Below are 12,852 nucleotides of genomic sequence, written 5' to 3' on the forward strand. Positions count from 1 at the left end.
ACCCAATAATTGTGGCCAGGGGAAGAATTTCTTTTGTTACCCCCTCCCAAGAGGTATTAAAATGACACTTGACATAGGCTGGCTAGTCACCATGAGCGGTGACGGGGTCGCCAAGGACTAGGCCAGGCGGGGCAGCCTTCCGCACTGGTGGGTGGCAGTGCCCACAGCGAGAGCTTCACGAGGGATGCTGCGGGGATGGGCCTGTGAACCAGGTCCGGGAGCGATGGTTGAGGGGGTCAAGTTGGACCGCAAAAGGAGCACAGCAGGCGAGGGTAGCTGCCGGGAAGAAAAACATTCCTGGAGGAGGAAAGGACCACTGACAGCGAAGGCCGAGACTAGGTGATAAAACCCACCGGGCGCGGCCGAAGAACCGCTCGGGTCCGCCCGTCGCGCGGAGCGTCGGGAACTGTAGTCCTCGGGGCTCCACCCAGACGGGCTGGACTCGCCCAGCGCGGCTGCCTCTAGTTATAAATCGCGCACTTACCAGTTGAGGGTAAGGTCCTCACAGCGCAGGAGACGCCTTATATGACATCATCACAGGTCACCTCCCCTTAGTTGAAGAGTTAGGTGCCTATGGAAAGTCTGTCATGCAACAAGCCGGTAATAAAATGTTATCTCGGAAACAGCGAAGGGAGTGCACCTCAGATGCCTCTGCTCTTCCTGAATTTTCTTTTGTGGACGTGGCCGCCGCCGCATCAGCACGGCTGTGCTCCCTATTTTGCTCCGGCGGAACCTTAGGCCACCCCAAGGAGAGAGGAGGGGCGGGGCCAGCCAGGGCGGGGCGGGGCCCTGGCCAGGCTGCGTCGCGCTCGGGGGCCGCACCGGGTAGCGTTTCTGTCTAGTGCCCGAGGCAGCTCTGGCTCAGGGAGCCTTTAGTCTGCTCCACGGGGACTTCTGTGCACGGATGGACCCGCCGGGATACGGCGGGAAGCGGCCTGGCAGGCGGCGGCCCCGGCGGCGTCAGCAGAGGCACTACAGGGCTAAGGCCGCGGGTCCCTGAGGCGTGCGGGTCCATCGGGCCCGGCGGCGACACCATGATGCCGGGCGAGACCCACTCGGCGGCTCCCGGAGCAGCGGCGGATCTCTCACGGTGTCAGGGCTGCGCCTCCCTGCAGCAGGTGCGGTGCCTTCCCGGAGCCGAGGGCGCGGGGGGACTCGGTGGACCCGTGTGGACGCGGCGCTGGAGGTCTGGCCGCGGGGGCCGTGTCTCTGCGCGCTGCTCTAGCTTCTTGGTGGAAGCTTTCCTCCCCTTCCCCCGGCCCCCGGTTTTCCCTCCTCTTTCTACGGTAGTTTTTTTGGGAATGGTTCACCTTGGTTTACATAGGACTGGAACCCCGGATTCATGTACGGGGATGCAATGGTGGGGTGGAGTAAGGGAGTTCTGGAGGGCCTCCTCATACACGTACCCAACCTCACGGCTCCCCAAGGCTTACATTTAGGTTGGTGACTGATAGGTGAAATGTTGAAGGAATATTTTCCTCCGAGGATAAAGCTTTTACTTGTCCCGGCCTGTTTTTAAATATTTGTTGCCTGGAGGCAGGTTCTCCTGCGACAGTTGGGTTGGCTGGAAGGGTCTTTTATCAATTGAAGGCATGCAGATGCTGGAAGTTTCTGGCGGTTACGTGGACTGTTCTGTGTAGTGACCGAAGAGGGGTTACTAGTGTCTGGCCCCAGGTCTTGTGAGGTTGTAAAACCAGCCCCAAGTATTCGTTTCCAGCTAGAACTTTCTAGCTGTCTGATGTTAGGGATCTTTTAACTTTTTAATATCAGTGTCTTCAGTGGTAAATTGGGGCTATCCACCCTGATACCTATTAGATGTAATTCAGTGGCCATCTGTTTTGTATAGTGTGCTAGGCACAAGGGGTGCATAGTGGGGAAAAAATAGGTAAGATCTGTTGTCATAAGTAAGATATATGTGTGCAAATAAGACTTGAGATGGTCTTAAGTCTTAGGAAGAAAATAGAGGAGGAGTTGAAATAGTGGTCTTGCTTCTTGGCTAGAGTGGCAGGCGGGGTGTTTTTGAGAGAGTGACATTGGAGATCTTGGTGAGAAGGAGCAGACTGAATAGGTGTGGGGTGCTTTCCAGATAGAGGGTGGAAAGGTTACTGAAGTGAGAAGGAGCACAGTGCCTTTGAGGAGAACACGGTCTGGTTGGTGTGAGTGCGTGTTGCAGAGGGGAAGATTGCTGATGAAATGGGACCAGAAAGGAATGTGGGACTGATAGGCCACCAAGAAAAGCGTGTGTGTGTGTGCGCGCACATGTGTTATCTATGAACTGACCACAAACATTTTAATTGTTAAGAGCGGGAGAAGGAGAGAAGGGAGTCATATGCTGGTATTCTGGACTAGAAGGAGATCTAGTAAAATCATGGAATTAAGCTGCATATAAAGCATTTACAGTGTGGTTTTCTTTTTTTACTTTTCAAAAACCTGGGAACATGAGTGAAATTATGATGACTCTGATAAATTATATTTATTATTTGGGCCAGCTTATTCAACAAATATTTGTTGATCATGTGCTGTGTTTCAGACAGTGCAATTACAGCTGTGAGGGGAAAAGATAAATAACCTTGCTCTCTTGGAGCTTCCATTCTTAGGAGGTGGGGGGAAGAGACAAACAAGTTATGTGAGAAGGTAATAAACACACTGAAGGTAAATAAAGTAGAGAAGAGGGGAGAAAAAAGTGGGGGAGAAGGGACCAATGGCTGGAAAGGCCTCACAGAGAAGGTTATGTTTGAGTGGGTTGGGGGGTGGGGGTAGAGAATAAGCTCTGTAGATTCCTTGGGAGAAAAGCATCCTGGACAGTGAAAAGACAGGTGTGGAGGCCTGATGCAGGAGCTGTCTCATGTGCTTGGGAAGAGAAAGGAGGCTGTATATCTGGGGTAGAGCGCATGTTGGTGTCTTCATCTGCTTCATTGGCCTGTAGTAACAGAAACTTATTTCTCATAGTTCTGGTGGCTGGGAAGTACAAGATTAAGGCACCAGCAGATTTGGTGCTGGTAATGCCCTGATTTCCTGTTTAGGACTGCCTTCTGGCTGTGTCCTCAGGGCAGAAGGGGGAAGACGGTCTTTTATAAGGACGTTCTTCTATTCATGAGGGCTTTGCTCTTATGACCTACCTAACTAATTACCTCCCAAAGGCCTCAAGTCCAAATTCCAGCACATGGAGGATTAGATTTCAACATACTAATTTTTGGAGGGCGGTGGGGGGCACAGTCTATAGCGGTCAGAAGATCTGAAGTTCCATAATGGAGGAACTGATCATTCAGGTCATTGTAATCATTGTGAGGATTTTGACTTGTACTCTGAAAGAATAGTGAGCCATTGGACACTTTTGTTTAGGAAAGAAACCCATGTGAATTATCCTGTTCAGTAGTGGATCTGACCTTCCTTCCAATCCTGTTCTCCCCATAGAAGGCCCCATTTTGCTTAAAAGTAGCAACTGTAGCCTTCTCGTTACTTAGGCCAGAAACTATGTCATCCTTAATTCCTCTCTCTCAAACCTGCATCCAGTCCGTCAACTGATTGTATTTGCTCTGTCTTTGTTACCCATTGGAGGCTTTTGGGCAGGAAAGAAACCAGTGTGATTTATTCTGTTCAGTCGTGGATCTGATCTTCAAAACCTGTTCTACTCACAGTAGGCCCCATCTTGCTTAAAAGTAGCAATTGTATCCTTTTCGTTACTTAGCCAGAAACTGTGTCATCCTTAATTCCCCTCTCTCAAACCTGCTTCCAATCCATCAACTGATTCTGTCGACTCTTTGTTACCCATTCACTTCTTACCATCCCCACCACTTCTACTCTTGTGTCAGTGACTATAATCTGTTGCCTGCAGATTATTCCAGTAGCCTCCTAAAGAGTCTGCCTTCTTCCACCCTTGCCACATTCCCACTGTTGGTTCTCAAAACAGCAATAGGAGTAATCTTGTTAAACCTCTAAACCCAGGTGTCTGCTGGCTTTTTCTGTAGGGAGCAAGTTCTTAAATCTGTGGTGCTGTGTTGGTCTTGTTCATTACTACCCAACTCTGCCATTGTAGTGTAAAAGTAGCCACAGGCCATACCTGACCACATTCCAGTAGCCACAAGGAATGGGTGGGTTGTGTTCCATCAAAATATTGTTTACAAAAAACAGGCTAAAGGCTTTAGTTTGCAGGCCTCTTCTTTATCTCTGGACACACCATTGCATTTGGGTTTTCTGTTATGTGAAATGTGTTTGTTTGTTTTAGGGAAAGAGGGTTAATAGAGTCTCTGGAACAAATCTTCATATTGCAGAGTAAGGCTGTAAAAATAGATTCATGGTAGATTATAGGGGACCTTGAATGGTTAACACCTTACCATTTTGTTCTTATTTCTGTCAGCATTATGGAGTGGTGAAGGGTTCTGCATAGTTACCACATAAGAGCAGTTCTTACAGTAAGAATGGCATGTGATAGTGAGCAGAATGGATTGGAGGAGGTGCAACTAGCTCTTGTAAATTACCTTGTTAATGCATACCAGTGATAATAAAAGCCTGGGTTCATTGAAATTTCCTAGGCCTGGGAATGGAGGAGAGAAAGGTTCTGATGGTGAGAAACTGCAGAATGGATAGATCTCAAGCCCGGGAGATAGAAGGGGCAGAGATTTAAAATCTGAGTGGCTGGGAGACCTGTGGTAGAGGCAAGAGAAAGCAAAACCAAGTCAGCAGAGGCATTGGAAGTGTGGGGATGAAATTTTGGAATGACCTGGGGACTCAGGATTTTCCCCTCTTTTCACATTTGTTGCTTGTGAAGCACGGTGCTCCAGGGTACACTAACATACTTCCAGGGAATTAGAGAAGAGGTCCCATTGGATGAGTGCTGAGTTCATGGTAAGATTTTATTTGGTGAGTGGTAGGAATAGGACAATGGAGGAGCATGTTCTCGTCACTTAAAAGAAACTTTGAAGACCTTTGTGTCAATCCATGGGACTGCATGCCATCCTGAGGAGCCAGTGAAGGAATGAGGAAGGTGAGTGTGGAATGGTGAGAAGGAGAGACAGATGTGCAGGCAGTGTGTATGGGCACTCAGCTTAGGAAAGCATGAGGGTGGAGAACAGGCCATTGGATTTGCCAATGAGAGGTCAGTAACCACCTTAGGAAAGACATTTCTGTAGTGTTCCATAGTAGAACATCAAGTTCTGTGCTCCACTTAACTGTGCCAGAGAGAAACTGAAGAGGTTCTATACAGAGAGACGGTAGCATCTTGCTGTGTAGTTTCAACACGCTGAAACTTCTGGATTTTGCAGAAAATGTGCAAGCATGTGACAGGCACCTTCCCTGCAGGAGGCATGCACAATCAGTGCTGTGACTTCATTCTGAGCTGTGCTGGGAGGCTGACTGTCGCTGTCCTGATTGAATAGTTGTTGCTGGCACTGGAAATCTCCTTTCATGTCTTGCTACTCCCTGCCCTCTTTTCTTGCTGGTTGAAGAGATACAGTATGTTTCCTGAGATCATGCCTTGGTTCAGAAATGTATAGATCACCACACTGTTGCACCTTTTTTACTTGTAGTCCAGTACATCATCTCATTTCTGTTTTCTCATCCTAACTGATCGCAGTGGTTCATGAGAGATCTGTAAGTTAAGGTCCATATGGGTTGCCAAAATTTGGTAGTTATAAATCAGTGTGGACCTTTGGTGATCTGTACAATAAACGAGGCTTAAATTGAGTGGTTTCAAGTCGAGCTGCCATAAGTCACATTGTTCCTATGAAGGAGAGGCACCCCCCCCCCTTTTTTTCTTACCAGTTCATTTGTCATTGTAGAGCTAACCGTTTTTATCTCTTGGGGACCCGGATGAGAATTTGAAGCATATGGTATACTGTTTAGCTAATGCAACTAGAACAGCTTTAGAATAGATGGTGTTTGGTTGTTTTGGGAGCAGATTTGAGCCTATGATTTATATAAACTTGTGCTGAACTCGCATTGATAATTGCCAGTGGTTTGAACTTCATCATTTGGAACTGAACACATATGTCCCCATAGAAATATTGATTTGCAAATCAATAGACAAATGGTTATGTTACAGGGATGCTCGCAGAATTGTCATTTATTCACTAAGCAAACCTTTATCGAGGATCACTGCGTTTGTGATGCCATGGTGTGTTTTGAACACAGTCAAGAACCGAGGAGGCTCAGAGCTCATGTTCTGCGTGAGGTTACAGATGAGTGAGAAAGCATCCGGACTATAAACGTAATGCAGTAAGTACTTTGCTGGGTGATGTACAGGGTACCCTGAGCATCTAAGTGGGGCATCTGAAAGCTTCGTAAGAGGAAGTGAACCTAAATTGAGCTAAGTAAAGTTAGTAAGTAACTTTACTAGTTAAGTGAAAGGGAAGAGATGCAAGGAGAGTGTGTGGATGAGGACATGTCATGTTCAGAAGCATGGAGGGGAGAAAGTCATTTGTGATGGAGTGGGCACAAAGTCAAAGGTAAAGGCAACAGAAGTCCAGGCTGGAGAGACTGGGGTGGGAAGACTCCACCCACGGACCTGCCTTGCAAGCAAACTTTTCTAAGGATGGCGGTCTCTGTCCTCCTCTGGCAACTGTTTTGCACACACAGCTTGGGGTGCTCTGGCCAGCTAGTGAGTAGAGACCTGGGAGGGATGCTGCCAAACATCCCAGAGCGCACGGGACAGCTCCCACAAATACGGGTCTTCAAGCCCAGAATGATAGCAGTGTTAGAGGAGCAGCCACTCAGGCAGTTGACTTTTACCCACATTATCTCTTTACTTATTTGCTGTGTATCTACAGATTGTATTTATTTATTTAGTATTGCCATTTCATAAACTACCCTGGCCAGGTTGCTGGCTTGCTCTTCGCCAGTGGCTGTCCTGCTGCCCCCTCCCCTCGTCCTGTGGGCTCAGCCACTGTGTTGATTCTACCTCCCCAAGAAGGGAAAGGAAGATGGGAAGCGCAGAGTGGGTTTCTTTTTCTCCAGTGCTGCATATTCACAGTGCCAATTAGGAAGGACTGTGTGGATAAAATTTAAACTGTACATTATACAAAAGGAGTGAAAGGGGAACAGAAAGTCTGAGTAATGGGCTCCTTTGAGAATTGTGTTAGTGGCCCAGTGAGTAAGTATACAGCATAGCTTGAGGAACTCAACCAACCGGAAAAGAAAGAGAAAAGATGGTAGTGATGGGAGGAGAGAAGAAGAGAGAATTGGGAGTAAATCTGAGCCTTCCAGCAGGTATTGTAATAGAAATTCAAAGAAGAAAGCAGGGCTGCTGGTAGAAAAGCAGTAACCAAAGAAACCACACCACCTTAACCTTTTCCTGGAGAGAAGGGTATGCTGAACCTCACTTCCTTTCCTGGAGGCCAGGCAGTATGAGGGCCCTGTGCGTGTGCCTGACAGTGAATGTGGGTTGGAAGGGGCTCCAGGGACCCTTCGAATAAACGCAGACTGCGCAGTGTTCACAACCGTGAGATTCATTATTTGAAGATCTTTGTTGCAATTAACGTAAGTGACATTTGAATCAGATTGGAGAAAATAGAATGTTTTTTAGGACTCTACAGTATCTGATCAAATTTGTTCTGCCACCCAACCAGGCCTTAGGAAAAAAGTTAGTCGGGGGCTAGATTAGAATGCTGTAGGAAACTGAGAAGTCATCTTCATTTAGTGGGGTTTTATTTCCTTGTATAATGCTATGTCTTGTGAATTTAGGGTTGTTTTTTTTTTAAGATTTTATTTATTTATTTTTAGAGAGAGGGAAAGGAGATAGAGAGGAAAACATCAGTGTATGGTTGCCTTTCACATGCCCCCTCCGGGGGACCTGGACCACAACCCAGGCATGTGCCCTGACTGGGAATTGAACCAGCGACCTTTTGGTTTGCAGGCCCATGCTCAATCCACTGAGCGACAGCAGTCAGGGCTGGGGTTTTATTTTTATTAGTTATACATGAATGTAGTTTAGAATGACAGCTCGATATACAAGATTTGTTAAGACAGCCCCCGCCCCACTCATGCCCCTTCCCAACAGACAGTGCTTTTAATTGTTTGCACAGTGTGGGTTTCGTAATGAACTTACATTTCATTAAAGAATAGACTTGCGTTGCTGCTCCTTGCTTTTCGTTTTTAGGCTTGTCATTGGATTTTTGACTTTGGAAGGTGAGAATTGAGCTCCCTTTCTGCCCTTTGTCCCACCCCATCTGTCAAGCAGCCTTTCTCTGCCCCCAGGTCTTCAGTGTAGTTGAGATTTCAGGTAGGTCACTAAGGCAGCTGACCTAACTATATGTTATTCACAGCTAAGCTCTCAAGTAAATTACGATCCCTTTTCCTTTCCTGTGTTTTCTGGTTTCCCCTGGTTATTGATTACATCCTTAATCCGGTGTACTCATCTTAAAGAATGTTAAGAAGTGCTTACATTATGCTGAGGGCTGGGTTAAACATTTTGGCTCATCCTGTTGAATCCTGACAGCAAACCAGTTTTGTGGCCTCCCAGTGTTTGTCTCCTTATCTGTGCAGTTAGAAATGGCTCTGAAGCAGGGCGAAGTCAAGTAAGATTGCCCGAGGTCACTCTGACAAAAAGTGGAGGAACAGGAATTTTGAATCCAGCTGTGTGTGACTCTGCGGTCTGAGGTCCCTGGAATGCCTCTGGCGTAGTACTTCACATTACAGATGGCATCTGGAAGCAAGGTGGGGAAGATGAGATCGACTAGAAGAACTTGGAACAGAATGAAAAAGGAAGAATCGCTTTTACAAAAAGATCATGATTTAAATGCATGATGGAAAGCAGCTCCATACACTTGCTTGCACTTCTCTGACAGTTAGGCTTAAATATCCTGTTCATGCTTTCATTCTTCCAGCAGATAATTCTGTTGTTTTCATCGTAGGGGAAAAATTCCCTCCTGAGCCTTCAGCTCTAATCTGGCACTCAGCTGCCGCCTTAGATTCTCTTTCCCTCTGCTCTACGCCCCGCATTGTCCTCTGTTGGGTTATCCATGGTTTCCATGGAGCCTGTTCATATCCTCCAGTACCTCCCCGAGCAAGGATGTCTGGGAAGTAAGTTTATGGAGATTTAGCGGATTTGAAAATACGCTTTTTACTATCACTATTGACTGATAGTTCATACGGAGTTTTACTTGGAATTCATTTATCTTCCAAATTTTGAAGGCTTGACTTCTAGTCTCTAGACTTCTCGTTTTCTGGATTGCTGTTGAAGTCTGAAGCCATTCTGATTCCACAGTCTTTGTATATATATGACTTGTATCATTGTCTTTTTCTCTCAGGATACTTAGAGGCTCTTTGCTTTGTGTCTAATGTTCTCAACTTGTATACTGCTGTGTCATGGTTTGGATCCTATTTGTGTCCCAGTGTTGGACCCTTTAATTTGGAAACTTCTGGCTTTGTTTCTGGGATTTTTTTTCTTGAACATCAGTATTTCTTTATCTCCGCATCTTTTCTATTATTCTCTCTCTTTGGAATTCTTGTCATTGGGCATGTGGGACCTCTTACCCTGACACTCTAATTGTTTTTATTTTTCTTTATCCTTTTCCATGTCTGTGGTTTGCTTTATTTTTTTTTAAAGATGTTATTTATTTATTTTTAGAGAGGAGAAGGGAAGGAGAAAGAGAGGGAGAGAAACATCAGTGAGTAGTTGCCTCTCACGCACCCCCTGTTGGGCACCTGGCCGGCAACCCAGGGATGTGCCCTGACTGGGAATTGAACCAGCGACCCTTTGCTTCACGGGCCCATGCTCAATGCACTGAGCCACACCAGCCAGGGCTGTGATTTGTTTTATTTTGGGGGACAGTTTTTTTCAACTTTATCATCAAATCTTTTATTTTGTTTCCCTGTTTTTAATTAATGATAACAATTTTATTGAGATATAACTTATACACCATAACAGTCATCTTTTTAATGTGTATAATTCAGTGGTTTTTAGTATGTTCGCAGTTATCTCATCTTGTCACCACTATGTAATTGTGAAATAGGTTCATCAACACACCCCTGTGTCCTTGCCAAGAAACTTCTTAAATATTGGGTGGTGCAAAAATAGGTTTACAGTTGTGAGTATGTGAACACAGAGTTTATTCTTGTATTATTATTTATTAATTATTGTATTTTTTCATACGAACAACTAAACCTACTTTTGCCCCACCCTGTATTAGCAGTCATTCTCTGTCCTCCATTACCTGCCATCCCCCCCATCCCCCAAGACCACTAATCTGTCTCTGGATTTGCCTGTTATGAACAATTTATGTGAATGGAATCATACAGCATATAACCTTTTGTGTCTGGCTTCTTTCACTTAGCATAATGTTTTAAGGTTCATACATGTGGTAGCAGGTGTCATTCATTCTTTTTCATTGCCTAGTAATCACATTGTGTGTCTGTATGACATCTTGTTTATTCGTTCATCAGTTGATGGACGTTGAGTTTATTTTTACTTTCTGGCTGGTGTGAATAATACTGCTATAAATAAGAGTGTACAAGTTTGGCCTGGACATGTGTTTTCAATTCTCTTGGGTATATACCTAGGAGGGGAATTGCTAGATCATATGGTTAACTCTCTTTAACATTTTGAGGAACTGCCAAACTATTTTCCACAGCAGCTGCACCATTTTATATTCCACCAGCAATGTATAAGGGTTCCAATTTCTCTGCATCCTTTCCAACACTTGTTATTGCCTGTCATTTTGATTTTAGCCATACTAGTGGATGTTTATAATCCTAAAGAGCTTTTTCTTTTAATTTCTCAGAGCTCTGATTATTCCTTTTAAAAACAGCTTCCTGTTTCATGAATTTAATTTATCTCAAATTGTATTAATTTTTTTGAAGCTTTCTTCTCAGCTTTTGCTTACTCCAAGTTTTTTTGGCTTCATGTTATAAATTTCTCTCTGAGCTTTATTGCAGTAGGTCAGATTGGGCCATTTATGGATTAAATAATATCTGATGTCAGTACCATTAGATCTTATCCTCAGACTGGTTAGAGTTCCTCAGATCCTCAGAGAAACTGTTTCTGGTCTCTGCCTGGAGAACGTCAAGATTGGCTGCCACCATCTGGGAGCTTAATGGGGAGAAGAAGCAGGCAGCCGTTGTGCATGGGTGTATCCTGTCCCTCCGTCACTGTTCTAGTCCACCTGCTCCAGGTGTTCACAGTGTTCCAGGAAGAGACTTCTTCAAAAAGCAAAGCTCCTGCTACATGAGGGAGGACCAGTTTCTGTGAGGCATGGCTGAGAGGGAACTGGTGTCGCTGATTTCCAAGCTTGCTGGTGTTACGCAGTGGAAACTGGGTGCACTGCTCATCTGTGCAGCTACCTTGCTGTGGAGTCCATCATTCGGGTAAAAGAGATGCACAGAGACAGTGTGGGCTCAGCATATGTCTCTGTGTTAGACACAATGGAAATAATAGATTCACATATTTCTGCATTTATGTGAGTAGAGTAAACAATATGTTTATAATAAATGACATGTTTCAGTAAAATCATATTTAAAGTAACTTACGTAAAAACAAGTAGCTGACTGTAGTGTTTTTTTTTTCTTTCAGAATTTAAATGAATATGTTGAAGCATTAATTACCTTGAAGCAAAAAATCATCAACACAGAGTGAGTATGTTCCCTGTGTTTGGCTGAGCTGTGTGGGCTGGCAGGGCAGGCACGCCGAGCGGGGGCGCCGTCAGCGCCTGGGCTGGGAAGGCGAGCGGGGGCTTCTCTTCTGAGGCCGGCGTGGTGGTGGCCCGAAGGCGGTGCCACTGCCGTCCTAGCTGCTGACCTTCCGTTAGTGGCTTTTACAAGACTCATGGCCCAGGAAATGGTTTTTGCCAAGCTGAACATTTTTTAAAAGCTGTTTTCTGTCTTCAGAGCCTTCTTAGCTTTAGGGCAGGGCCTCAGATTCCCTCCCAGTACTTCAGAGCTGTAGTGCGGGATTTGATTTGATTTTAATTCTGTAGAAGTCACGTGATTGATAGGCTAAGATGTCAGATCAGAGGGATTTTAAGTGAAAAGCTCATATATCAGTGCACTGTTCTTAAGGAATTTAGGGTAATACATGTATATATAATTAAACAAATTCTTTGCATAGGAAGAAAGGTGCTGTGCATATTTTAAAACAGTTTTAACATAACAATTCCTTTTTTTGTTTCAGTAATTTGTTAACAGAATATCAGAAGAAATGCGATGATATCCTTTTACTGTTTTTTCCCTTTGAATTTTTAACTTTACTTATGATTTTTTAAAGAAATGTAAGGTATTGATATTATCTTTTGGAGGGCAGTATTTACAGGCTTAAAGTAGGAAGTGTTTCTAACAAGCACAGTAAACAGCTGGTGTACTATTATTACATGTTCGTGATAAAGACTGCTGGTCTCCTTATTTTAGCATTTATTTTATGTTTGTTATTGATTTTGGTTTTCTTAAGGTGTCATAAGCTTTTTCATCAGTGGGTCTTTTCCACTCGTACCAGGTACACACCACGTGCTCTGAGGCGCACAGTCACCCTGTGCTCAGGCACCTGGAGAGCACCTGTGCGCAGTTGGCCTCTGGTTAATTCCTTGGCAGTGTGAAAATGGTGTGTATAACTGATCCTCCATCCTCCCTCATCTTGTGTGAGGACACTTACCCTGAATTATTTCTCTCCCATAAAAATAAAATTTCTTCCATAAAAAGACACATATATTTTCAGAAGGTCACTGAAGTACAGCTTCAGTGTAGTTCACCTTTGGCAGTCACTCGAGGCCAGCTGCAGTGTCGCTTCTGGTGTCCTGAGCGTATGTGTTTGTGTTGTTGCCGTCATACCTGCTTTGTGTGGTTAGGGAATAAAATCAAGTTATGATGTTGAGATCTGCTACTCGTGTTTAAATTGTTTTTTACATTAAGAAATATGTCATTGAAGTTTCT

The 12,852-nt window shown here is 44.8% G+C and overlaps 1 protein-coding gene across 2 annotated transcripts in view; it reads left to right on the plus strand.

The window, feature by feature from the left end:
- Positions 1-798: 798 nt before the first annotated feature.
- ICE1 (interactor of little elongation complex ELL subunit 1) overlaps positions 799-12,852 on the plus strand; it is a 54,024-nt gene continuing 41,970 nt past the window's right edge. For both annotated transcript variants that reach the window (XM_045848417.1, XM_045848418.1), the window contains exons 1-3: positions 799-1,118; positions 11,504-11,562; positions 12,101-12,135. In XM_045848417.1, the coding sequence (XP_045704373.1) occupies positions 1,035-1,118; positions 11,504-11,562; positions 12,101-12,135 (178 nt within the window). In that variant the 5' untranslated portion in view covers positions 799-1,034. The remainder of the gene's footprint in view (positions 1,119-11,503; positions 11,563-12,100; positions 12,136-12,852) is intronic.

Source organism: Phyllostomus hastatus, unplaced genomic scaffold (genome assembly GCF_019186645.2).
Source record: "Phyllostomus hastatus isolate PE091 unplaced genomic scaffold, TTU_PhHast_1.1 phas_contig_58, whole genome shotgun sequence".
NCBI classification, from domain to species: Eukaryota; Metazoa; Chordata; class Mammalia; order Chiroptera; family Phyllostomidae; genus Phyllostomus; species Phyllostomus hastatus.